The 24,169-nt window shown below is 59.7% G+C and overlaps 2 protein-coding genes across 5 annotated transcripts in view; both read right to left on the bottom strand.

The window, feature by feature from the left end:
* Positions 1–836, bottom strand: part of ATP2B3 (ATPase plasma membrane Ca2+ transporting 3) — a 64,210-nt gene extending 63,374 nt beyond the window's left edge. For all 3 annotated transcript variants that reach the window (XM_039866931.1, XM_039866934.1, XM_039866933.1), the window contains exon 1: positions 692–836. The gene's annotated coding sequence lies outside the window, so the exon portion shown is untranslated. The remainder of the gene's footprint in view (positions 1–691) is intronic.
* A 7,239-nt stretch (positions 837–8,075) lies between these two features.
* Positions 8,076–22,957, bottom strand: BGN (biglycan). 2 transcript variants are annotated; one of them, XM_039866929.1, is made up of 8 exons: positions 22,802–22,957; positions 12,903–13,154; positions 12,492–12,604; positions 11,738–11,951; positions 11,167–11,277; positions 10,904–10,997; positions 10,680–10,818; positions 8,076–9,309 (listed from the first exon to the last, which is right to left on the bottom strand). In XM_039866929.1, exons 2-8 carry the CDS (start codon positions 13,150–13,152, stop codon positions 9,112–9,114), a joined length of 1,119 nt encoding a protein of 372 aa, XP_039722863.1. In that variant the 5' UTR covers positions 13,153–13,154; positions 22,802–22,957; the 3' UTR covers positions 8,076–9,111. The 2 variants fall into 2 exon arrangements, with proteins under 2 accessions (XP_039722863.1, XP_039722864.1); XM_039866930.1 differs by lacking the exon at positions 22,802–22,957 and adding an exon at positions 15,120–15,311.
* Between the last annotated feature and the right edge of the window lie 1,212 nt (positions 22,958–24,169).

The following is a 24,169-nucleotide window of genomic DNA, read 5'->3' as shown; positions in this document are numbered from 1 at the left end:
GCTCCCTCCTCTGGGAGATGCGGCCCCAGCGCTCCAAATTCCAGAATCCTAAACCCTCCAGAAAACTGAGGGCCCTGACAGGAGAAGTCTGCTGGCCAAGGTCACACAGGTGAGGAGGGGGAGGACAGCTGTGCATGGAGGGATGGAGAAGGAGTTACCCAAGTGTGGCAGGGGTGGCTTGCAATTGGCACTGGCCATGCCAGCGGCAGGGTCGGCTGGGCGACTATGTGGGCGTGCGGGGACAGTGTGGGAACGTGTGAGGGTTTCTCCGACCGTGTGTCGGGGAGAGTGACAGTGTGAGGGCGCGGGGGATGGGGTGCAGCGAAGCTCAGGGAGGTGCGTGCGCGCGGCCGATTTGGCCAAGGCCCCGCGCCCCGGTTGTGCCCTCTCAGGACCCCGCCCGGAGCCCCCGGCGGCCTTTTTCCCTAGATGCAGATGCGCGTGCGCGCAGGATGCGGGGCGCAGGGTGCTGGGTGCGGGGCGCTGCCCGCCGGCCCGGGGCCCCGGGGTGACGCGCGGCCGCGGCGCCGCAAGGACACGCAGGCCCGGCGCGGGGTGCAGGTGCCGCAGACAAGGGACCCACGTCTCCCCCACCTGCCGTCCTTGCCACCTGCCGGGCCTCCCGCCCCGCCCGCCCGCGCCGGCCCGCGCCCACCCCGGTGGCGCCCGCGCGCCCCGGGGCACCACTTACCCGGTCATAGGTACGGCCGCTACTGCGGCCTCGGCACCGGCGTGCGCTGTCGCTGCGGGAGGAGGGCGCCTGGCCGGCAAAGATCCTCTCCAAGGACGGAACGCCCGGGCGCAGAGCAGGCTGGCCGGCGGCGCGGGCGCGACCCTCCGCGGCGGGCGAGGGCTGCGGCCGAGAGCTCCCCACGCTCCGCACCGGCGGCAGCGGGCGACGCGGCGCGCTCGGCTCCAGCCGCAGCTCTGAGCGCGGAGGGAGGGAGGGAAGGAGGTAGAGGAGGGAGGGAGCGGGGGGAGGAGGAGGAGAGGCAGGCGGGGGGCGGCGCGCGGCGCGGGGGCCGCAGGGCTCCAGAGCCATGCGTCCGGTGCGCACCCTTCTATCCCCCAGGACGTGCGGGGTGCCCGCCCTTCCCAATCCGGCAGTGCCCCAGGAGGGCGCTAGCTGAGGTAGGGTGGGTGCGGCTGGAAACTGGGGGCCCCGGCACCTGGGAGTGCAGAGAAAGAGCTATGAGCATGCGACTGGGCCACCACGCTGCCGCTCCCTCTCGGGACCCCTGCCCTCTGGGGCTGTCTCCCTGACCCTCCAATGGGGTACGGAGCTGGGTTGCCGATTTGTAGCGTGGAGTCCAAGAGCCCCCTGGGGGGTTGGTGATCATCCTGAAACTGCCTGCTAACTGCTGAGAGCGACATCCAAACACGTTTTCCGAAGGAAAGCTGGAGCTTCCAATAGATTCTCAAAGTCGGTAACCCCAAAAGGTTATCAAACAAACCCCCATTACGCAGGACACTGAGACACTGCACACAGACACCAGAGACAGACACACAGGGACACAGACATTTGTAGCCACAGTGGGGACAGACAGACAGACCCCATTGCTGAGACCGTACCCACAAACGCACAGAGGCACATCAGCGAACAGAGACCCAAGTGTGTGCCCATGGATGCCCAGCTACCGGATGGGAGCTGGTTGGCTTATGCCACTCCTCTTTAGAGCCCCAAGCTCCCCAGCTCCAGTGACAGCGGGTGCCTCCGAACCCACATCAGGCCTTTGCCACCATCTTTGAGAAGAGGGCAGAAGTGCACTGTGAGAGAGACCTGAAAGGTCTGTTACCCGGGCTGATAAACTGTCACACCTCCCTGCAGGAAGCAGCTGGTTCCATGGACAGCCTTTGAGATCTGGCACCTCTCAGTGCAAGCAGAGGTCATATGCACATGGGCACACGCACTCACACATGCACGTGCACGCACACGCTCACTCGCACACACACGCGTGGGCATGCACGTGCACACACATGCTCGCTCACACATGGGCATGCACAAGCGCACACACGCTCACTCACACATGCCGAATCGCACTCACACGGCTCACTCGTGCACATTCACATGCTCACTCACACACAATGCCCAGTTAGTCATACGCAGTCATGTGCTCTCACACTCACGCACACTCGTACACACGCATTTATTTACGCACATACCTAGTCATCCACATTCACGCTTACACAGCTGTTTACATATATTCACACTCATACCTACTCAGTTGAGCAGCCACAGTCACATTGTTATACACGCTCACTCATAAGTCTCACGCAGACTCACAAGGTTGTTCGCTCACTTTCTCATGCACACTCACACATCCATTTACACGCGCTCACTTGCACACATGCTTCCATTCCAATCTGGACGTTTGCTCTTTGAAAGCGAGCTGGCTGTCCTGCAGGCCAGGGAGGGAGGTGCCCCTCGCACAGTGGTCCAGCCATCGTGGCCTTGGATCTCTGGTCCCATAGCAGCCCCAGGACCTGGCCTTCCTGATCTGCTGTGCCCAGATATGAAAGATAAAAGCCGAAGCCAGCCCCTAATTTCCTGAACACCTTATCATGAGCTCCGTGCTGCCTGCGGAGTCTCGCGTCATTGTGCGAGAGCCAGCCACCTTGGAGTTGCTCTTCTTAACACCCCACACTTGGAGGGGCATCAGACCTCACTTGGAGCCAGTTTTGAAGCTGGAGATGGGGTGCTGGCCACCACTGTTCCCCACATAAAGTGGAGTTCCGAATGATGGGAGCACCTCCTGAGAGCCTGCAGCGTCCCTTCCCTCCCCGCAAGATTCAGGCCGGATCCCCTTCTTGGCTTCCCGCAGTGTGGGAGGCTCCTTGGGCACATCTTTCCATCCTAGATCTGAGCCCCTGGCTCCAGAGCCAGAGGAGGCAGGGGCAGGCTACTTCCTTGGGCAGGGAGTGCACCGTGGCTGATAGTGAACACCTCCCTTCTCAGCCAGCCTTCTAGCAGAGGGCAGCTCTGGGGGGACAGGAGTGGGGAAGAAATGGGTGCTGAGAGAGGAGGGGACAGACCCACACATGCAGGCCTGAAAGTGGCTGAAGTAAAGAGAAAAGGCTCCCTTGGGACTGTGTCACTGCCTCCCTCGGAGATCCAAGCAGTTAATGGGCTAGAAGGGGTAATGGCCCCGTCTCCCATTGCCTCTGGGGGCATTTTCATTTTATTGATGGCTACTGTTTACATAGCAGTATTGCCATCAATATGCAAAGTCCGTCCCGCTGCCAGAGGCCTGAGCCAGCTGCCTTGGTTGGGCAGTTATATGTGGCCCCCTCTCCCTGTGTTTGTACAGGCCCTCTCTTGATGAAAGGGGGAGAAAGTTTGAGGCAGTGATCATCCACTGATACCTCTGTGTCTCTTACGCCTGGCTCAGGGCACTGCCCAAAGCTAGCCCAGGCAAGAGTTGGCCATGCCACATGGCCCTGTCATGAGGCCCACCGAGGCCAAAGTCATCTGTCTAAACAACAAGGTACGTGGCCTTCGGGAGGGCTGAAGGGACAGAGTCACAGCCCTTCAAGATATCAAAGTCCTTAGTCCCTAGCAAACAGCAATCCCCGAGCAGCCAATGGGGCAGGAGAGGGCAGGGTCCACTTTTTGTCACTTGGTCCTCAGACTTGGGACTCTGATGTGTCACGAGTGGTCCTTTGTCATTAGCCAGCCCCTCTTAGTTTCTCCATCTGTTCGGAGGTGGGTGGGGAGAGCTTCTTCAGAAAGTTCTTCCTTACATTGAGCTCTTCTGCACTGGAAATGCTTAGGGAGTAGCCCCAGGGCAGCCCATAGCTGGGGCTGGGCGTGTGGCAGGAGAAGGTGCTTGGCCAATGACCCAGACCTCCCTGTTTCCCTGAACCCTCCTCTGTCATTTTCCTCCTGTCTCATTCCTAGTTTCCACTCTGCCCTTGGCCCTTCCTGTCCCTTGCTATGGCATTGTCCCAGTAAACATATCTCTCCATCGTTCCCCATAACCCAGGCACTCTTACCTTAATAATCAAAGCCAAGAACAAGATGCCCGCCCTCAGCCCTTGCCCCCCACACTCCCTGCAGAAGGAGCCCACTCTCCCTCTCTTATCTCCTGCCTCCAGCTCTCTTCAGCTCTCACTCTTCTCCTCCACTCCCAGATCCTCAGCCACCGCCTGTTGCCGGGTCTCTCCTCTCTGTGGGCCTACAGCTGCCACCCCTCTTCCCTTCCCTGCTTTCACTCCTGCCACTTTTGGCGTGACTATCACACCCTCCTCTAGGGCCAGCAATTCCTCAGCCCAGCCCTGAAGTGGGGAAACTTCTGGCTGGGCCCTGGGCCTCTTCTCTTCTTTGTGTGCCCACTCTTTCTCTGGCTGAGATCACAGACCCCCTCCCCCAAGGCCTTGGGGGCCATCGGCGTGCCGGGGCCTCCCAGGTCAGTGTTCACATGCAGCTCCGTGGCAAGCTGAAATGCCTCCAGAGAGATGTGCATGTCCTGACCCCTGGAACTGTACTGGGACCTTATTTGGAAGTAGAGATTTTGCAAATGCGATTAACTTAAGGATCGGGAGATGGGGAGATCTCTGAATTATCTGGGAGGGCCCTAAATGCAGCGACAAGTGTCGTTATAAGAGGGAGGCAGAAGGAAATTTGATACACTCAGACATAGCAGGAGGTCATGTGAAGATGGGGGCAGAGACTAGAATGACGCAGCCACAAGTCAAGGGACTCCTGGAGCCACCAGAAGCTCGAAGAGGCAGGAAGGACCCTCCCCTAGAGCCTTCAGAGGTAGCGTGGCCCTGATGACACCTTGATTTTGGACTTGTGACCTCCGGAAGTATGAAACAATCGATCTCTGTTTGGAGTCACATGCTTGTGGTCCTTTGTTATGGCTACCATAGGAAACTCATACCAGTCGGGACCTGGACCCAGAGAAGCTCCTGGCCGCAGAGCCCCACTCACGGCACACCTCACTTCGAGCCTCCCAGATGCTGGGCCTCAATAGATTCCACCCCAGAGATTCTAGAAAGCCAGGGATGAGTCTCCCAAAAGCTCCGGGCTGGCTACAAGGACGTGGTCCTTGGAGTGCAACTCCTCTTGCCAAGCCAGCTCCGGCCTCCAGGCGCTCCTACCCTGCCCTGGCAGCCTGTCTGCAGTGGGCACCAGGGCCTTTCAGTGGCTCTGCCATCCCAGGTGGCGGTGGCCTGCCCCACGTGTCCAGAGTGGAGCCTGAAACTGGAGGCCAAAGCCCGAAGTCCACAGGGGAGGGGCCTGGAAACCACAGGGGCGGGGTGGGGGACCAGAGGTGGATGACCACCACCACCCAAGTTCTCAGAGCAGCACTTCCACTGGCCCTTCAGGCCCTTCGAGGAGGGGTTGTCCCTCTGAGGTGCCCTGCCCCCATCCCTGGCCATGGCCTGCGGACACCTGGCTGGCTGCCCCTCTGACAAGCCCCAACTTGTCTAAAGCCAACCCGTGGATTCAGCTTAGGCTCCAGCTGGGCCCTGCCACATCTAGAAGGCACCTGACTGGCAATAAATGCTCGGAAATGTCCCCCACCCCAGCCCTGTGTCAATCAGGGTCCACTCCTTGGCGGCCTCTCCTTTCACGGGACTGCTCTCCCCAAGTGAGCTGTTCCCATGACTTTCATTGCCCTGTGTGTGCATGCGCATGCACATGTGTTCCGGCCCCAGCTTGCCCTCTGGCTCAGACCCCTCCTCTGAGCTGCATGCACACGCTCACGACTCTTGGGGTGCTCCCAGCCCTCAAGAAGTATTCCTCCAGGGGCCTCAGACCACGGGGGGAACCACGCCTCCACCCTGCCCACTCCCTTCCTCTGACCTCACGAACAATGTGTCTCCACAGGTCCCTGTGCTGACCGCCCCTCCTCAACCCAAGACTGAGCTGGAACCTGGCTCCTCTCCCACATTTCCTGCACTGTCTAACTGGACCCTCTCCCCAAGTCCACCCATCCACCTGCAGCTCAGTGTGCCCATCTCAGCCCTCTGCAGCTTTGCCACCCTGGGGCTTCCTGTGACTGAAGCTGGGTCCTGAGCTCCGTGAGGAGGACGCTCTGCATGGTACAAAGTGTATGTGAAACTGTACGTGGGAACTGTCGGCTGACGGGAGTAATCTTGATGTCGCTGTGGGAATTTTTTAAAGCCTAATCAGTCTCAACATTTTATTCATATTCTCCTTCTTCTTCCTATTATTATTAATCATTTACTCCACCAGTTCCCAACCTTTTAGCATCAGGGACCGGGGCTCCTATGAGAATCTAATGCCTGATGAACTGAGGTGGAGCTGAGGAGGGGAGGCTGGTGTTGGGGAGCGGCTGGCCTGCTGCTTATCTCCTGCTGTGTGGTCCGGTTCTTAACAGGCCACGGATCGGTACTGGTCCATGGGCTGGGGATTGGGGACCCTTGATCTAATAGTTGGCAACATACTTGATAGCAGAACGAAGCTAAGTAATTAGTCTTTGACCAACTGCTCTGGGTGTGGAGGCCTCCCTTCCAACCATGACCCACAAGCCCTTCTGAGTGTGCCCTGTTCACCTCCCTGGACTCTTGCCTCAGGGCCCAAGGAGCCCCTGGGTGCCTCACAGCCTCTACTCTGGGCAGAGTGTTGGGCCCACCTGCAGGGCACTGGCCCCTACTGTGAGGGGTGACCCACCAGGCCTACAGGACATTCCCTGAGGCCCAGCTCTTTGCTTATGAACATTATTACGCTCGTCCTGCTAGCTCGTCGTAACACCTGCATCCCTAGCGAGAGGGAAGCAAGGGGGAAAGGAATGGCAGGATGCCTGGGAGGGACGCAAGGAGACAGAAGCCCACGCTGGTGGGTGGCCGTGTTGGACCCATACAACATGGTCAGGCGCCCCAGACCTGCTCATAGAGAAACGGCCCAAGGGTGCCATGTTTCTTTCTCCGCCAGGCCCCTGTGCTGACTGCCCCTCCTCTCGGCTAGTGAGGGGACTTGACCAAGGGCCTGACTCCTGGCCCCTGGCCAGTGCCCTTGCCCTGAGCCTGCCCAGCTCAGCAGAGATTGCTGGGCTATAGAACACATGGCCCAGAATAGTGCTATGATGCTGACGGGTGACATTCTATCACTGGGCCACCGTGGTGTGTGGCACCTCCCATCCCCAAAAGGAGAAACCCAAGAACGCCAGGCACCCCGGTGCCAGTCCAGGCAGAAGGGTACGTGGCTGTGTGCGCGGAGCCAGCGCACTGTGCCTCTGGATTCCTTCTCTCCTGGGCTGCCACTCCTGGTGGGCCCTGCTTGCTTTGTTTTTGCGGGTGGCCTGTGGCTGCCCAGGAAAGCCCCGGCTCCCACCGCCCAAGGAAGAAGCCCTGCGTGGGGGACAAAGGAAGAGCAGCCAGGCTCTAGCCAACCTCCACCTCAGGCCTCTGAGCATACTATCCGAGGGGGCCACTGCTCTGGGGACTGTCCCTGTCACTGGCCTTTCTGGGGCAGGCCTGTGTCCCCAGGCCTTCCAGGCTGTGCTCTGAGTGTTCTCTTAGAAGCTGGTGCCAGCACTGTGCAACCTGGGCTTGGCTCTACTGGCTACAGTGTGCCTTATGGGGTAGGGGCTGTGCCAAGAACCCAGGCCAGGCGGGCACAGGTAGACATACACAGCACCCTTACCTGGAGTGCACCCCCTGCTGCTGACATAGGAATTCAGCACGAGGAGCAGTCGGGGCACCCTAAGATTTCCTGGCTCCCCTGGGAGGGGGTCTGCCAGGCGCTCTGCGGCCTGCAGGTGCTTGGCAAATGCTCCGCTCTGGAAGCACAGATGCTACCTTGGTGGGCCTGCTTCAGGAGTCCAGTCTAAGGACAGCTGGGGTGACAGAAGTACCTCAAAGGCGGGGAAAGGGGCCAGGCCGAGGCCTTCCACCTGGTTGCTTGGGCCCCCCCACCCTTTCCAGCCCAGGACCTGGGGTTGCCACAGGCCTTCACCGGAGGGAAGAAAAGCAGAAATAAAGAAGCCCCAGGCTTAGAGGGGGCACAGAGAAGCAGGACCTGGGAACTGACTGAAGGTGGCCCCTCATGACTCCCCTTTCTGTTCTGTCTCCAGTGCTACCCCAAGTGCAGCGACACACAGAGCCATATTGCACAGTGTTTCTTTAATTGAAAGACAACAACTGACCTCAGAAGCGGCCCCTCCTCAAGCTGGATGTGATTGCTCAAAACCCCACACCAAAGGCCGGAAGCGAGGGGAAGGGAGACATAGCCATCATGGGGGAAGGGGGACAATGAAAAGCATGCTTGGGACTCCAGTGGGATGCTGGGCCCCTCCTGGGGGCCAGACTCCCAGGGTCTGACTGAGTCCAGTGCTTGCTTTCTTAACTGGAGCATGTATGGGGTGCAGCACCTCCACTGCCTCCTCCAGGACCATCCAGGCTTGGGGGAAAGGCCTGGGCAGATGCCCCTCACTCCCCAGCTTGCCTGGGTAAGGGCTGGGCAGGGGCCTAGTATGACAGAGACCAGACCCAGCCCAAGGATGTGAGAGAAGAGAGAGAAGATGAGAGACAGAGAGAGAGAGCGAGAGCGAGAGCGAGAGCGAGAGAGAGAGAGAGAGAGAGGAAGAGAACTGGTCCAGAGGCCAGTAGGGCAAGGAGGCTCAGGTGAATGCGCCATGACCTTGCATAAAGGTGGGGGGCCTTGGGAGGCCAAGGGTAACAGAGCAGGCTAAGGAGGGCTGGAAGCTGGAAGTTCATGAGGAGGAGGAATGCGCACCAGTCAGGTGCGATGGGCTCACTGTCTACATCCCTGCTTGTCCCCTCCTGCCCCCCCAGACCCAAGGAGTTGTTTCTCCGGAATGGAGCCTGGACAATTTGGTTTCAGGGTGAAATGGAAGAAAACTTGGTGGGGATGCCTCTCAGCAGCTATGATGTGGGGGGCAGGGTCAGCTCTGAAGCCAAGGGGACACGTGATGGGGTCTGGGCCTCGTGCCCCACCTGCACTCTTGGGAGCCGGAGACAGAGTGTCAGGTGGTAACGAGTGAGGGTTGGGGATCAGGGGTGGGGCTGGGTTGGGTGCAGCTGGGCACTGGCTTTGCTCCCTTGCTCTGCCTCTCCCTTCAGGACATCTGTTGTGCTCCCCAGAGACGCCACCCAGGCCACCACAGGCTGCCGCTGCCTCTACTTTTTGTAGTTGCCAAATTGGATGGCCAGGCGGTCGGTGACGCAGCGGAAGGTGGCTGGCTGCACCTCCCAGTAGGGCACAGGGTTGTTGAAGAGGCTGATGCCGTTGTAGTAGGCCCGCTTGACCCCGAAGCCCACAGGGCAGAAGTCGTTGACGCCCACCTTGGTGATGTTGTTGGTGTGCAGGTAGACGACCTAGGATAGAGAAGCATGGCTGAGGCTCGGTGTTGGTGGCCAAGGGGTTCTCACCACCTTCCACGAGTCTGGCCAGGCCACCACATGGGCATCATTCCATTGCATGGCATCCACACTGCCCTTTGAGAGCCTGGATGTGGTTCTCCCACCGTGGGGAGGAGCAAACAGAAGCTCGTCTGTGGTGGTCAGGCGGGTTTGTGACCAGGGGCCAGGAAAGGGGCTGGTGGGTGGGGTGGTGGTGGTGGGTGGGGAGGTGAGGAGCACATGGGAGCAAAGGATGAGGTTGGGCCGTCCATGCAGGAAAGATAGCACTTTGGGCTCAGAGAGAGCCCTTGGGCTTCCCTCTGAGTTCCCCAGGCTCTGGGCGTGCCCCTAGGGAAGCAGCCTCTCACTCCAGGGACCAGGGAGCATGAGAAAAAGCCTGCGGGGTGACCTTTTCCTCCCAGTCCTCAGGGGCACTTGCCCTCTACGGACCTCCCCAGACTCCCTGAAGCCCCTGTCTAGGGGAGGGGCAGACAGGACAGGAGGGCGGTTGGTTAAGAAGCCCAGGGATGGTGGGAGGTGCTCAGTCTGTAGCAACGCCCTCTAGAGGCGGAGAAGAACCGGCCACTAGAGGACAGCACTCTAGCGTTGCTGCTTCTGCTGATGCTACTACTGCAGCCAGGCTGTCCCCCACCCAAGGGTCAGCTTGAGTCATTTGTACAGTGCGTGGGAATGGCAGGTCTCCCGGCACGAGTGAATGGGGCTGAGGAAGAGACTAAGGGCCAGAACAGGGCTGGGCAAGGCCAAGTTCACCCGCGTGACTGGAAACCAAGCCAGGGATGGAGCCCCTGAGGGAACTCCAGGCAAAGCCCTGTACCAACTCCCATCAGCTGACTTCCTGTCCTGGGCTGTCCCTGTCTTTGCACATCTGTGCACTCCCGTGCCCTCACTATTCCCTGACCTCCCAGGCCCTGACACACCTTTCTGGTGCCCCACCCACTCGGGAGACCTTCAGCTCCAATATCTACCAGTCCACCTCCTGCTCATCTGTCACAACCTCTCTCCACCGGTGCCCTGCCCTCCTTGCTGTCCGGCTCTCCTCCTCCTCTTCCTCAGGAAAAACTGTTGGCACCGAGGAAGGGGTCCTTGTGACTGCTCATTTTCAGATGAGGAGGCAGAGGCAGAGAGAGCAGGAGGAAGTGGCCAGACTACGCAGCTTGCCACTTGTACTGCAAAGTGCCGTTCCACTCTGTACCTGGGCCCCACACATGCTAGGTCTGCGCCAGGAGGGGCAGAGGGCTGACAAACTGCCCTGGGGACATGGGCTGCTCTACAGTCTCAGAGAACTCAGCACTGGGGGTTGCCCTCCCCGCCCCCGCACCTCTCACCTGGAGGAGCTTGAGATCTGGAAGGCCAGTGGGCACCCTGGACAGCTTGTTATTGTCCAAGTGCAGCTCCCTCAGCGTGGGCAGAAAACTCAGGCTCCCATTCTCTATCATTCGAATCTGGTTGTGGCCTAGGCCCAACCTGTGAAGGGGTGGATGAGATGTATTGTGAGGCCAAAGGAGAGGAGGACTGTGGGGTGGGGCACACCCTGGGTTTCCCAGCCCACCTGTACAACTTGGAGTAGCGGAGCAGGTCCTCCAGCTCGATAGCCTGGATTTTGTTGTGGTCCAGGTGGAGTTCATTCAGGGTCTCGGGAAGATCTGCCGGGAAAAAAAGGGTGCTCTAAGATGAATGCAGGGATATGGGGGCTGGTGCTGTGCGTAGGGAGGCGGGAGGGCTGCTGAAGCCCTCCCTGAGGAGGCCAGGTGGCTCCAGAAGTCTCCAGGCCCCCAGCTCCGCCCAGTGTGGGACGGAAGGGCTGCCTCCTACCTTTGGGGATGCCGGTGAGCTTGGCCTCAGAGATGCGCAGGTAGTTCAGCTTCAGGCCATCGAAGGCTCCAGGTTCAAAGCCACTGTTCTCCAGGGGATTCCCGCCCATCTCTAGGAGAGAGGCCTCCTCAGCCACGGAACCAGAGCTGAGCAATTGCCCGCACACCCCGGGGCCTGTTGGCTTCCTGGCTTGGACTGCTCTGAGTGGCCCTGCTAATCATCCACTTCCTAATCTGCCCCTGAAAGCAGTTCCACTGATTTATTGAGAAAATTGTAAATTCCTAGCTGTTCAAGAGCACTAGACCCCAAGGGCACTGGGCCTGGCATGGGCCTCAAGGGCCGGGGGGAAGAAGAAAGGGAGGGCGGCTGGCCGATGGCGTTGGACCTTTCCCTTCCTTCTCTCTATGGACCCTCGGTTTCTCTTCAGCTCGCTTTGGTGGCTCTGGGGCATACCCCTACGCAAGACTCCAGAACGTTCCATGAGACCCATTCTGGCTGGAAGAGGCCCCTCTCCGTGACCCCTCTTGCTGATCGCCAGAGTGAGAACTGTCTGGGGCCGGGGCACACTCACCAATGCAGTTCATATTGCGCAGCCCGCTGAACACGCCCTTGGGCACCTTGCGAATGCGGTTGTCATGGATGCGGAGCTCCACCAGGGAGCTGGGCAAGTTTGGAGGGATCTCCACCAGGTGGTTCTTGGAGATGTAGAGCTTCTGCAGCTTCCGCAGGGGGCTGAAGGCCTTCTCATGGATCTTGGAGATCTTGTTGTTCACCAGGACGAGGGCCTGAGGTGGGGCCGCCATCGGAGTTGAAGGCACCAACTTCCCAGCCCACCCACCCTCCCCTCTCCCTCCTCTGCCACCTGAACTGATGATTATTGGAACCTCATAGATGTCTGAGTCCTAGCTGGGCCTCAAGGAGACCTGTCTGTGCTAGTGGGCAGAGTGTAGAGCGGGGAGCCAGCACTTGGGCCCAGCAATGCCACGACTGCCTAGCATAGCCCAGTGCTTCTCCGAGCCTCAATTTCCCCATAGAACTCTGTTCTGCCGTGTTCCTGGGAGGAACCAATAAAAGAAAAGGTTTCCTGCCAAAAAGAGAATTGGGCTGAGTGATCCTGTCCTGTACTTGTTGTTGCTGGCACTCACACGTGTGACACTGACCCTGGGCACTCCCACCATGCCCACCTCCAGACATCTCTCAGGACTCCATGGTTTCGGTCCCCTCTTGCACCCCACGCATATGTGCTCATACTCATCTGGACCCAACCCGTCAGCTGCAGATCGCCCACCTCCTTGCAGCCCCTTGACAGGGGCCGGCGGGCTTACATAGAGGTGCTGGAGACCTTTGAAGTCGTCCTTCCGGAGCTCAGAGATGTCGTTGTTCTGCAGGTCCAGCAGTGTGGTGTCAGGTGAGATCTCCTTGGGCACAGCCTTCAGACCTGGAGGCCAGTACCGCCATCACCAGTGTGAGCCCCGGCTAAAGCCCCAGAGCAGCTCAGAGCACCGGGACTCACACGCGCACAGACGTGCACCCAGGGACTCCACCACAGACTGGCAGAAGCTCCAGAGCTGGCCCTTCTCACTCCCTACTGGCTTGCAACCGGACAACTGGACACCCTTCCACACTGAAATCAGGATCCCGAAGCCTGCTTGGGGTCACCCCATCACTGTTCCCACCCTTCCACACCCATACCACAGGGCTTCACATGTCCCTCCCGACCCAACCCCACAACTGACCCAGGTCAGAGCACTGAACAACCCGTAGATGACAGTGGCAGCCGAAAGGACACATGGCGCTGAAGGTGGGCGTGAGGGAGTCCAGGTCCGGGACGCCCGAGGTTGTGTCGGCACCCGAAGCTTCCTCGTCATTCAGCATGGGCAGCCCATCGTCCAGGGTGAAGTCCCAGAAACCCTTCTGTTCAAAGGGCAAGGCCTGGCTCAGGGCCAGCAGGGACGTGAGGAGCCAGAGGGGCCACATAGTGGACATGCCTAGGAGGCCAGGACAAGGAGAGGTCAGCAGGAGGACTCGGCAGTACCCATGCCCATCCTCTGGGCCCTTTTCTGGCAACTGTCCCAACACTATAGGCTTGGGTTCTATGTGTGTTGGAACTGTATCCTCTATCCATCACTGGGGACAGTCAGACCCTGAGCCTGAGCGGCAGAGGGAAGGGGTGTGGGTAGCCAGGAGGCACCTGGCAGGATGGGGGCACCTCCTTCCACTTCCCTCTGTTCCCAGGAAGGACTTGGCTTCAGTGGGTGATGCAGTGTCTTCCCAGTTAGCGAGTCTACGGCACCCCTCCCCCAAACATACACACCACTGAGTCACTCAGCAGCTGCCTGTGGGGTCAGTGAGGTAACTGGAGAAGGCAGAGAGAGAAACCCAACCATTTGCTCCCCCACGCTTTGAAGATACCACTGTGGTCAGGGCCAATCCCACATGTTCAAGTCAATGTGGACACAGTCAGGGTTGAGTTAGGGGATTATGAGTCGCTTCATTTCCTGCCTGAGCCCCACACCTTGCAGTGCACCCACATTTTCCGAAGAAAGTTAAGAGGCCAAGGCACGAGGCTGGACAGGTTGGGCCAAGACCCAGGGTACCCCCAGGGTCAGGGTGGAGAAAGAGGGACATCCTTTAGGGACATCCTTTCAGGCCATGAGTGAAATTGCCAAGGTGGAGGGGGAGCGGCCCCATACTCACTTCCCCGTGGCTTCCAGGGACCTCGGCTTCCTCCCCTGGCCCACAAGCCTTCCTCTGGCTCAGCCACGGAGCCCTGGGGCTCCCACATTTGCTCCTAACCTTCCTTCTGCCCATGGCCTGGCCCCCCAGTAGAGTAGACTGCCTCCAGGGTGGCAGACAGGGTCAGGCTTGTCTGGAGGCCCCCCCAGGCCTGGCAGTAGGGTGAGGCTGGGGGTGACCTTCCCTGTCTGAGCTTGCCTCCAGCACCCACATCTGCCTGCCTCCTTCTTCCTCCAGCAGAGGCCACCCCCCAGACAGAGGCCACCCCCCAGCCAGAGGCCCCTCTGCTGGAAGTCTCCATACAGGAAAGAACTGGAGCTTCCGCCTCTCCCATCACCCCCACCTACAAGGATTTCCAGGGAAATCCCAGCCTCATTTTCCCCATCTGTTAAACAGAAATAACAGTGCCCGCCCAGCTTGCCTCCCAGGCTTGGGAGTGGGGGGCAAGGGAGGGCGCTGGGGCTGCCTTGGGTGCCAGGGCCTCCTGCACACCTGAATTGGCTCCACTCCAGGAAGGCCCCTCACTTGGGGCCCATCTAGGCCAGCAAAGGGGCTGTTTGGAGCATCAGTGGGGCTGGGAGCCCCCTGAGCCTAATCGCTGTCTGCAGTGGTGGAAGGGAGGTTCTGGGGTTGGAGGGCTCCGCCCACTCTAGGCCAGCACCTTAAGAGGAGCTTGGCCCTATCTGTTGCTGTTCTGAGCAGGCCCAGTTGACGTGGGGCTGGGCTGGCTAATGGGGCCTAGGGCCACCTCCAGGCCTGGGCACATTGCTCTGCTACTTGAGATTCCCATCCATTATTGTCCTGCTGCCCACTCCTGCACTCCTCCTGCCCCTCCTAGCAGGCCCCATGTCCTGCCCTGGTTCCCACCATCCCTGAGAACAGAGAGGCAGGGATGGAATGGAGTAGTATTTCTGGTAGCCGGTGCATGGAGACCCCAGGGCCCAGGACATGGTTCAGCTGACTAAGCTGCAAAGCCAGCCCCAGAGTGCCCCCGGCAGGCCCTGTCAGCCCTCCTGAGTGTGTGGCCTCCAGTGACAGGCTCAGAGAAGCTACCTGCCCACCCTAGGTGACACAGCAAAGAGAGGAGAAGCACCCAGCCTCCCTGGCTCCTTCGGTCACACCCCAGGTTCTGCCAGCCCCAGGCTGGCCAAGCAGGACCCAGGGGACCCCCAGAAGGCCTTGGCACAGTGTAGGGAGAAGGCCCCGGGCTCGCCTACCTGGAAAACGTGTCCTTCCTTCTTTCCCCAAGTTTGCAACTCCCAGGGCAGAGCAGGGCAGCCCTAGGCCTCTCGTGTCTGTTGCCACCTCGAGGGGCCCTTGCCCAGGTGCCACTGGATGCCCAGGGCTGGGGAGAGGAGGAGCAGTGGAAGAGAACAAGAAGGGGTGGATGAAGGCAGGGGAGCAAGAGGAAACGAGAGAGAAGGAGGAGCCTGCTCCCCCCTTGTCTGGCACCCCTGCCAAAGCCGCCACCTCACAGGGGGGATGAGTCAGGGCTGGAATGCCCAGCGGGAGCCTTGGAAGGCTCTGGGATCCACAGTCCACCTGGGCAGGTGGGGGTGGGGTGGTATGGTCTTGCCAGGCCCAGGGGAGACTGTGGAAAGAAGCAGGTATAGATAGGCCCCCTCCAGCCTGTTGGGGCTGGAGGGGGCTGGGAGTCTTCACAGAAAACTCTGCTCTGGCATCTAGCCCCTCCGCCAGGGGAGAGGATGGAAAAGTGCTGGGAAGGCCAATCAGTGGGTCTCATGGGACCTGCCCTGGGGGGATGGGGACTCTAGAGGAGTTGAGCCAGCTCAAAGCAGCTGTGCCTGATGTCGCTGCATCTGGGGGCCAGGCTGGCTCCAGCGCAAGCTCACTGTGAGGGGAAGGGAAGCTGAGGGCTTGGAGACCTATACCAGGGCCCCGTGACAGAGGCAGAGGACAAGGTTTGGCTGGTTCTCCCCGGTTCCTGGCTGGGCCAGGAAGTGGGCAGGCTGGCCGGGTGGGGGCCGGGCGGGCTTCCCAGCACAGCCCTCATTTCCCCTCGAGGAACTGGCACAAGACTCAGCCAGAACTATGCAGAGGGGAGGGGGCCAGCCGGACACCAAGCCTGCAGGAGGTGGCAAGAGACCCCCACAGAGCCAGAAGGAGCCAGGGAGGAGCCTCGAGGGGATGCCCAGAAGGAAGGCTCCCCTGAATCAAGCGGTTATTGTCTCCATTTTATGGAAGAGAAAACTGAGATCTAGAAACAGGAAAAGACTTTTCCCAAGTTACTCAGCCTGAAACTTGAAGTCCAGCTTGGGCAACTCCAGGCTCTGGGTTTTCAGGCCTCTGCAGTGCCCCTCAGCTCAGCATAGAGGTAACGGGGATCTCTGGGTGGCTAGCTCTGTACGGACAGTGCAGAGAGCCTGGAGGAGAAATCTGAGGCTGGTGGTGGTCAGGGTGGGGGGCAGTAGGGCTGTAGACAGGCCCAGCTGCCCACTTTGAGCGTGGCCCTTCCTTCTTCCTCATCATCTCCTACCGCACCCCCTTTTCATGCACACACACATGGAGGAGGCAGGAGGGATGAAGCCCAAGAAGTAGGAGGCCCCTATGGACAGATGCTGTGAGACTCACGGCAGGTCCCCCCGACCCCACCTGCCCACACTACCTGGGCCTCCGGGCCTCGGTTTCCTTTCATCGGCTTCCTTGGGTGTGTCCCCAAGAACTGTATGGAGGGCCTCGAGCCCCATCAAACTGTGCTCTGAGCTCCCTGGACCCCACCTTCTCAGAGTAAAGGAAAGAAATGGTAATGGCCGTGAGGCCTGGCGCCCACAGGTGTGAACGAGGGAAGAGGCCGGGCTTCCTGGAGCCTGCGCCTCCGGCCCAATAGGGCCCTCCTTGTCTGGCCCTTTGAAAGTCAGCGCAGTCCTCTGAGCAGGATTGCTCCAGGTCACAGCCAAACAAGACGCCTTGGCAGCCTCTGAGAACATGGAGGGGCCGTGCCAGGCATTCAGGCCAGGCCAAGGGCGGCGGGAGCAGAACTTGAGGTCTGGCATGCCCTGGGAGCTTGCCGGCAGATGTGTGGCCCACAGCTGCCAAGTTGCAGACGCCAGGCACTGTCCCGTGGCCTCAGCCTGGGGTGTCTGGCCTCACTGAGCCACCCGACCTGAACTCTGACATGCCTGCCACCTTCCACTCAGCCCTGCGAGGCCCCTGGGACTGTGTGGGTGGGGAGGGGTGAGAAGGAAACAGGATATTTAGGGTGGCCTTCCTTCTCCCCGCCCCACCCCATTCACCAAATCCTCTGGGTCTAGCTTCAACTAGCAGGCCGTGGGCAGGGGTACTGCCCAGGCTGACACCGACTGCTCCCTACTCAGCCCACCTGGCCTCCATCAGCTCTAATCGGCACTTGAGCGTCAACCAGAGAGAGGGGATGTGTGCCATCCACGGGTGTGCTGAAGCCCATGTGTGTGCATGCACGTGGGAATGATTGCATGAGGGCCTGGTGGCAGGAGTGGGGCGGGGTTGCACCCCGAGCCCCACCCTGTCTGCGTCTGTACCCTAGCCACCCTTAACCCATCACCATTGCCTCAGCATGCCCTCCAGGCTACGAGAGGAGCAGATGCCAAAGTGTGGCTTGCTAGGGCACATCTTCCCTGTTGCGGCCCTGGCGCTGATGGGATGACTGCACAGAGCCAGGTCTTCAGAGATAGACTCTACCAGGACATGGGCATCGGAGACCGCAGGGAACCAGCCCATTGACTGCAAAGGGCTGGCACTGGGGAGGTGGCGAGGTGGCTGGTGCTGGTCAAGCCAGATCTTCCTCCTCACAACATCAAGGAAAGCCAACATGCCTGCCCCACCTCTGCCAGGAAACCTCCGGAAAGCAGGAGCGTAGGAGTCAGGCAGCAGCTGATCCAGGTCAGCTGGGGGTCCTGAGTTTCCTGGTCCTTCCAGGCCTGAGCTGTGTGTCCTTCCTCCTCCTACTCACTAAAGAAATCCTGAGCTCCTCCTCACCATGTTCTAGAATCTTTGAGGAAGAGGGAGGATGCTATTACCTCTTACGGCGGGGTAGGGGACTCGAGTGATTTCACAAAGACCATAAGAAGAAAGCACTTGTTTTTACCACTTGACGAGTGGGTAAGCTGAGGCTCAGAGTTTGCCCAAAACTCTTGCCCAAGGCCACACAGTGAGGAAATGATAGAGCTGGGACTCCACCGTCTGTCTGTCTACTTGCCCATGTGTCTGGCTCCACTCTCTGCCATCAATCACAGACTTTGCTGCAGGCCCCAAAGCTACAAGATCCCAGGCTCCTTGGGCTGTACGGGGGCAGAGCAGCCCCTGGGGCCCTGGAGAAGACCCCTTGGCAGCTCCTTCAGGCTGTGGGGGAAGCGAGGCTTCTGGAAAGCTGGGACCTGCTCTGTGGGTCCCATACCCCCTTGCTCATCTCATGAATCCTTTGGAAACATGGCACCTCTCTCTCTGGTTGCCATCATCAATAGCTCCCCGCTGCCTGAGGGGCCCACCCCCTTTGTTGATGGGTCTGGTGGCAATGTTTCAGTCTCAGCACACCCACCAAGCCAGCTCTGCCTCAGTCTGCAAGGAAGTCGCCTGGAAAAGCCATCATCCTGGCAGACCAAGGATGTTCCACTGAGCATTTTAGGTCCCAGCAGACATCAGACCCCCTCTCCCCGTCACCCATGGTGATGTTCTCAGCCTGGCTCCCAGAGCCTGGGGCCTTGCCTGCCTAGTTCTCTCACTGAGCCAGACCAAGGCAAGGGAGTTTGGCCAAGCTCTCACAGCAGGAGAGCTGCCAGGCACCCCGGAAGGAGGACTATAGCCTCTTCTCTTCCTGGGTCCAGGGTTTCCCGCAGCTCCTTCCCTGCACGGGGTCCGAGCTCTCCGTCAGGGGCTCTGGCTGGGGTGGGACCCAGCCCTCCGCATCCAGTCTGAGGCTCTGGGACCCGTTCACTTTCAGCCCCATCCAGGACTCCTGTGCTGCAGGCCTCTTTGCAGCTGGGTGGCCTCTAAGATCCAGGGGACCATAATGAAGGCCCAGCTGGGACTGTGGAGAAGATCAAAGTCACACTCGCGTCTGCCTCTTGAACTTTCCTTGTCTCCTGCAACAGGGCTGCCAGAGACAGCCTCTCTCTGCCTTCTGCCCCTCTCCTTCAAGTCCACCTTCTGTTCTCCATATCCCCAATCTTGTTGTCACTCAAGCCTCCTACCGTTGTGTCCACCATTGGCCATCCAACCCCCTAGAGGGGAGAACTGTGTGAGTCCAGAGTCACACAGAGTTTGGGACCTTTCCCAGCCCACTGCCTCCTAAACCTGAGAGAAGTGTCACCACAGGGAGGGGGCAGCCTCTAGTCATTGGTGCCACTCCTTCACTGGGCTCAGGGGTGTCAATGATGTTGGTGCTGCTCTGCAGGCTGCGATGGGAGCTGAGTAGCATCCGAAAAAGCTGAAGCTTGTGGGCTCTGGGCAAGAAGACACCCTCTAAGGCAGCCCCAGGAGCTACCCCGACCCAAAGCAAAGACGGTGGAGGGACAGGTTAAACAGGTTGAGGCTGGGGTAGCTCCCGGGAGCCTGAAGTCCCAGTGGGGTCAAAGGAGGCCCTGGGGACACTGGAGCTGTAGGCTCCAGGTGGGGGAAGGGCCTTTACCTTGGGACCTCCCCTTTGCAAAGTGAAGAGATGAAGCACAGCCCCAGGGAGATCTGGGAAGCTGGTCTGGAAGGCTGGAGAAAGGCCTCGTCATGGGACTGGCCAGTTACCCTCAGCGGGCCTCAGGCCTGGGGCAGGACTGAACAAACACCTTCACCGCCACCCCAAAGCAGTCCCCTCTACTTCTCCCCCACTGGCTTCCTTTAAGATGGGATTTACAGAAAGGGTTCTGTGGAAGGCCTAGCGTGTGAGGGAGGGGAGGGGACAGAACTGTCAGGGTCTGGGTCTGCCTGCCTTCAGAGGGGACCCGTGCTAACCCCCACCCCACAGCTCACACAGGAGGGTACCCCGGAGAGCCACTGCTCCCCTCATGCCTCGATTTGAGGCAAGCCTTTGGGCTGGTGTGCCCCTCCCACCAGCAGGGCCGGCAGAGATGGGGCAGCTCCGGGCAGGGTTCAAGCTCTCTTACTCTGGGGGAGTAAGAAGGAGGAGCAGGAGGGAGTTTCGGTGGGCCTGGGAAGTCCTCTAACAACCAGGGATGTTGGTGGATGAGCAAAAATGGTGAGGGGTCCCGGACGTGCCCCTGCAGGCACAGGGCTGCAGCAGGCGGGGCTTCAGAGACCCAGGTGGTGGTGAGAAGAAAGGGAAGCCCCCTTGGAAGCCTCTGCGCGCAGATCCTCGCATGTGGACTCATTACAACGCCCTCTTCTGGAGACTCGATGGTGGTGCTGCAAGGGACATTCCGTTGTCTCGAGTGACGGTAGGATGTTACTGAAGAAAGGAAACTCTTGTCTTATAAACACCCTCTTTCCTCCTTTCCTTCCCTGTTCATGCCCCTTCAGTGGGCCAGGGCTGCCAGTGGGATACGGGCAGAAATTCGAGCCAATGCTCTAAAGTCACTCCGCACAATAATCAGAGGGTCGCCACCCCAAATTTCTGGGCCTCTAAAATGGACAGACACAGAACTGCCATCAAATCCATTGGTGAAGGGGCTGGGCCTCCAATTCCCCTTCTACACAATGAGGACCCCGGACCCCGCTCCAGGGTAGGCAGAGCACGAAAGCATTGGGAAGATTAATGCCCATTGGAACCTGGGTCCTTGAAGTTCGAAGGTGAGAAAGAGCGACCACTCAGCAGCCGGCTCAGTACAGCAGCCCTCTCTGCTCCCTGGTTCCCAGCCTGCTCCTGCTGCCTGGCTCCAGTGGCTTGGAGGAGACTCTATGCCTTCCTTTCAATGCACCCACACAGTCCTGCCCTCACAGGCCCCTCTACCCATGGTAACCACACATAAGCAAGCTGCATGTGAAGAGCTCTACCCCAGCACCAGCTCTCCCAGGGTGTGGATGGCACAGGCAGCGGCACGTCACCAGGAGGCGCTCACCTGCACATAGGCAGTTGTGTGCACGCGTTCTCACTCCACATGAACCCGTACACCTGGATATAAATCCCTGGGACCCTTCTTTGCTCACACATAGGCAAGGAGCCTCCTGAAGACAGGCGGGACTGGCCACATCTGCAACCTGAGCAGCTCTTCTGACGACTATTCAAGAACAATCTCCCTGGCTTGAGTGAGGTCTGCCCCATGTAACGCTACCCGCCACCCTGCTCTGGAGGACCCTGGGCCTCCTGCTCGGCTCAGTGGCCCTCACTAACCAGTGCCCAGGCCCCAAACCCACCCATGGTGTAGCAAGAGGGGTGCACTCATTCCCCCAACCTTCCAGAGTACTCAGGGGCACACCCAGAGAGCTCCGTTCTCCCTTGCTCCTCTCCTGGGTCCCTTGACAGGCCCCTTTACACGCCAGCCATCTCCAAAGCTTGCAGGACAGGGGCCAATGGCCCTGCCAACTCCCACTCTGATCGTCATGCAGTACACTTGACCACAGCCTATCATCATTAGTGCTCAAGTGACTTTGAGGGTTCCCTAGGTAGAACGGGGTCAATAGCCAGAGTTTGTCAGTCAGAAGCCCTGGGTCCTGACCCCAGCTCTGCCCCTGACTGGTTGAGACTGTGAGTATGTTGCTAGCTCTCTCTGGGCCTCAGTTGCCCCCTCTGTACAATGGATGGAGTCGGGGTGGGACTGGCAGGAACCCCTCCTCCCTTCCCAAAGGGCCCTGGGGGCAACCTCATAGCTATACTTTGTTTCAGACCTGGGGCTCTCTCTCCATTCCAAAGATGCCCCATGCACCCGTGGCTGGGCTGCCTTTAGGGGACAGGGCACCTCGTCAGGGAGCTACTGAAGCTCACCTATCCCTAAAGGTATCCCTCCTGGGACGATGGTGTACCAGCTTGGAAGTGGGACTGTGGTCCCACATTTACCCCAGGGTCCTCAGAAGCCCTATGGGGCCCCAAGCCATGCCTGCTCAGGATAACACAGCACAGTTGCCTGAGTTTCTCTCCGCCTGACCGCCAATTATGAGTCCCAATCAATAGGGGTTCTGGGGAGATGGGATTGAGCCACCCAGGCAGCCCCACCAAGGGCCCTGGTGGCCAGGGCTCTGTGGACCCACACGTCGCCCAGAAGGAGATAGATAGAGGCAGGGCATTAGCCTGTGGGTAAGCGAGGAATATCTGGGCAGGGTGCCTGGGGCGTGCCTGGAGAACCAAGTCTCTGAGCCCCTGCCAACGTCTGGTCCCAGGCAGTGGGGACAGCTCCCTGGCCTGAGCTCCGGCGAGTACCTAAAGGTCCTCCTGACCTGAGCCAGGAGAGAAACCCTGAGCGAGCGAGGAGATGCCCAAGAAGAATGCCGAGAGAGGCCAGCGGGAGTGCAGGGTACTCCTGGAGCCTTGGAGTGAAGGGTGAGGGCAACTGGCAGAGCTGGGGTACCAGCCACCCAGCCACGCTTTGGTGATGCTCTGGGGTGGCAGCCAAGGGGAGGAACCCCAAGGGGGAGGCAGAGAGGGCAGACATGGAGCTGAGCTGAGCGAGGTCAGAAGGGAGAGGGAAGGGGGTGGAGAAGGCGTCTGGAAGGAGGGGAATAGGCGCAGAAACGGGACAAGGACCGAGGGGGCCGCAGGGTGGCGATGAAGGGGCACGGACCAGGAGCCTGCAGCAGTGCCGTGGGAATCCGCAAGCAGACTGGGGACAAGAGAGGGCGGTAAGGGAGCAGGGCGACAAGGACAGGGACGTGGAGGGGCAGCATAGGGGCAGTAAGGTCAGGGTCGAGGACATCTTGAGAACAGTGAGGGGGCAACAGAGCCAGGGATGCGACATCGAGGGCAGCTCAAGGCCGGTGTGGGGACACCAGGGACAGCGAGTGTCTGGTGTGGGCGGCTTACCTGCGGAGAGGAAGCACTGGGTGTAGACTGGCTAGTTGGCAGGCTTGGGTGTCCAGCAGACCGTGTGTCTGTCCGTCAGGCCCTCCAGGGCAGCTGCTCACTCCTGGGCAGTTCGTGGAGAGAGGGAGACTGGAGGAGGTGGGAGGGAGGCTAAAGGCTGGGCAGGCAGGCTAACAGGAGAAAGGGAGGAGAAGGAGGGAGGGAGGAGGAGGGGCTGGGTGGGCCGAGAGGGAGGAGAGAGGGAGGAAGAAGGAGGGAGACAGAGCTTCCCAGCCCCAGCTCAAAGGGAGCAATTTGCTGAGACAGCTGCAGGCTAGCTGTGCCCACTCCCCTCACAGCCTGGCACCCTCCCCCCGCCCCAGGCACCTGCCAAGGATACACTTGCACTCACTGGGACCCGCCCAGCATCTGGGCAAGCACAACCTCAGAGAAGTCAAACTCCTACCCAGATGGGGACACTGAGGCCAAGGGGCAGAACTGAGACCCCGGAGCGAGGCAACAGAGCAGAATGAGGGAGGCGGCCTCTGGTTGCTAGTCCAGTGAGTGGCCTCTGGAATTCTGTCCTAAGCCCGCCCAGAACGTGTGGAAGCCTAGACCTGAACAAGGAGATGGTTCTCTGGGATCAGGGAGGCAGCTGTTGTGGATTTCTGGAAGGGCTTGATCTATGCTCCTGGGCATCTGGACGCCTTCCCCCTCCTCCGGCCTTTTTCTCCCCTAAAAAAGAGGAACCGGTCCTGCCTGTGTGATCTCAGGATGAGACTCAGCTGGGGGCTGGCAGGAGGGCGGCACAGATTCTGGGGGACCTCCTTCGCTTGCCTGCCCTGGAGCTCAGAGAAACTGAGTGGGAAAGCTGATTCAGAGAGAAGGAACCTAGCAAGTCATCCTTCTTGCTCAATCAGTGCAGGTCCCTTAGGATGCGATAATCGCTCTGTGGGTGGGCACTTCCTCAATGCTGAGCCCAGTGCTGACCACTTACTAACTGCGCCAGCCCGCCAAGCATCCCAGGAAGAGGCCGTCATCAGCCACGACACCCACACGATCACTGGAAGCTTGGCCACTTTCTGAGGGCCCGGACAAGCCCAGCTCCATCTGCATCTAGAGCCCAGGGCCTCCCTGTCCAGTGGGGTCCCATGTACCCAGTGTGCAGTGGGACCGGCCTGTAGCTAGCCTTGGTAATGGACTGACACTACATTGAGGGAGACCCCCCACAGGAGCAGCTTCAGGGAGACAAAGGTGAGGCTTTAGAGGGAGTGAGAAATAGGTAGAGAGCAAGGCTGAGATCTGCACAGGCTGAGAGGGGACGACACCAAGGCAGGGAATTCAAGGCAGGGAATTCAAGGCAGGGAGAGGCGGGTCCAATGGGTGGAG

The sequence above is a fragment of the Pteropus medius genome, unplaced genomic scaffold (assembly GCF_902729225.1).
Source record: "Pteropus medius unplaced genomic scaffold, Ma_sr-lr_union100, whole genome shotgun sequence".
NCBI lineage: Eukaryota > Metazoa > Chordata > Mammalia > Chiroptera > Pteropodidae > Pteropus > Pteropus medius.
Note: the sequence above shows the minus strand (reverse complement) of the source record. Positions and strands in the feature narration are given on the sequence as shown.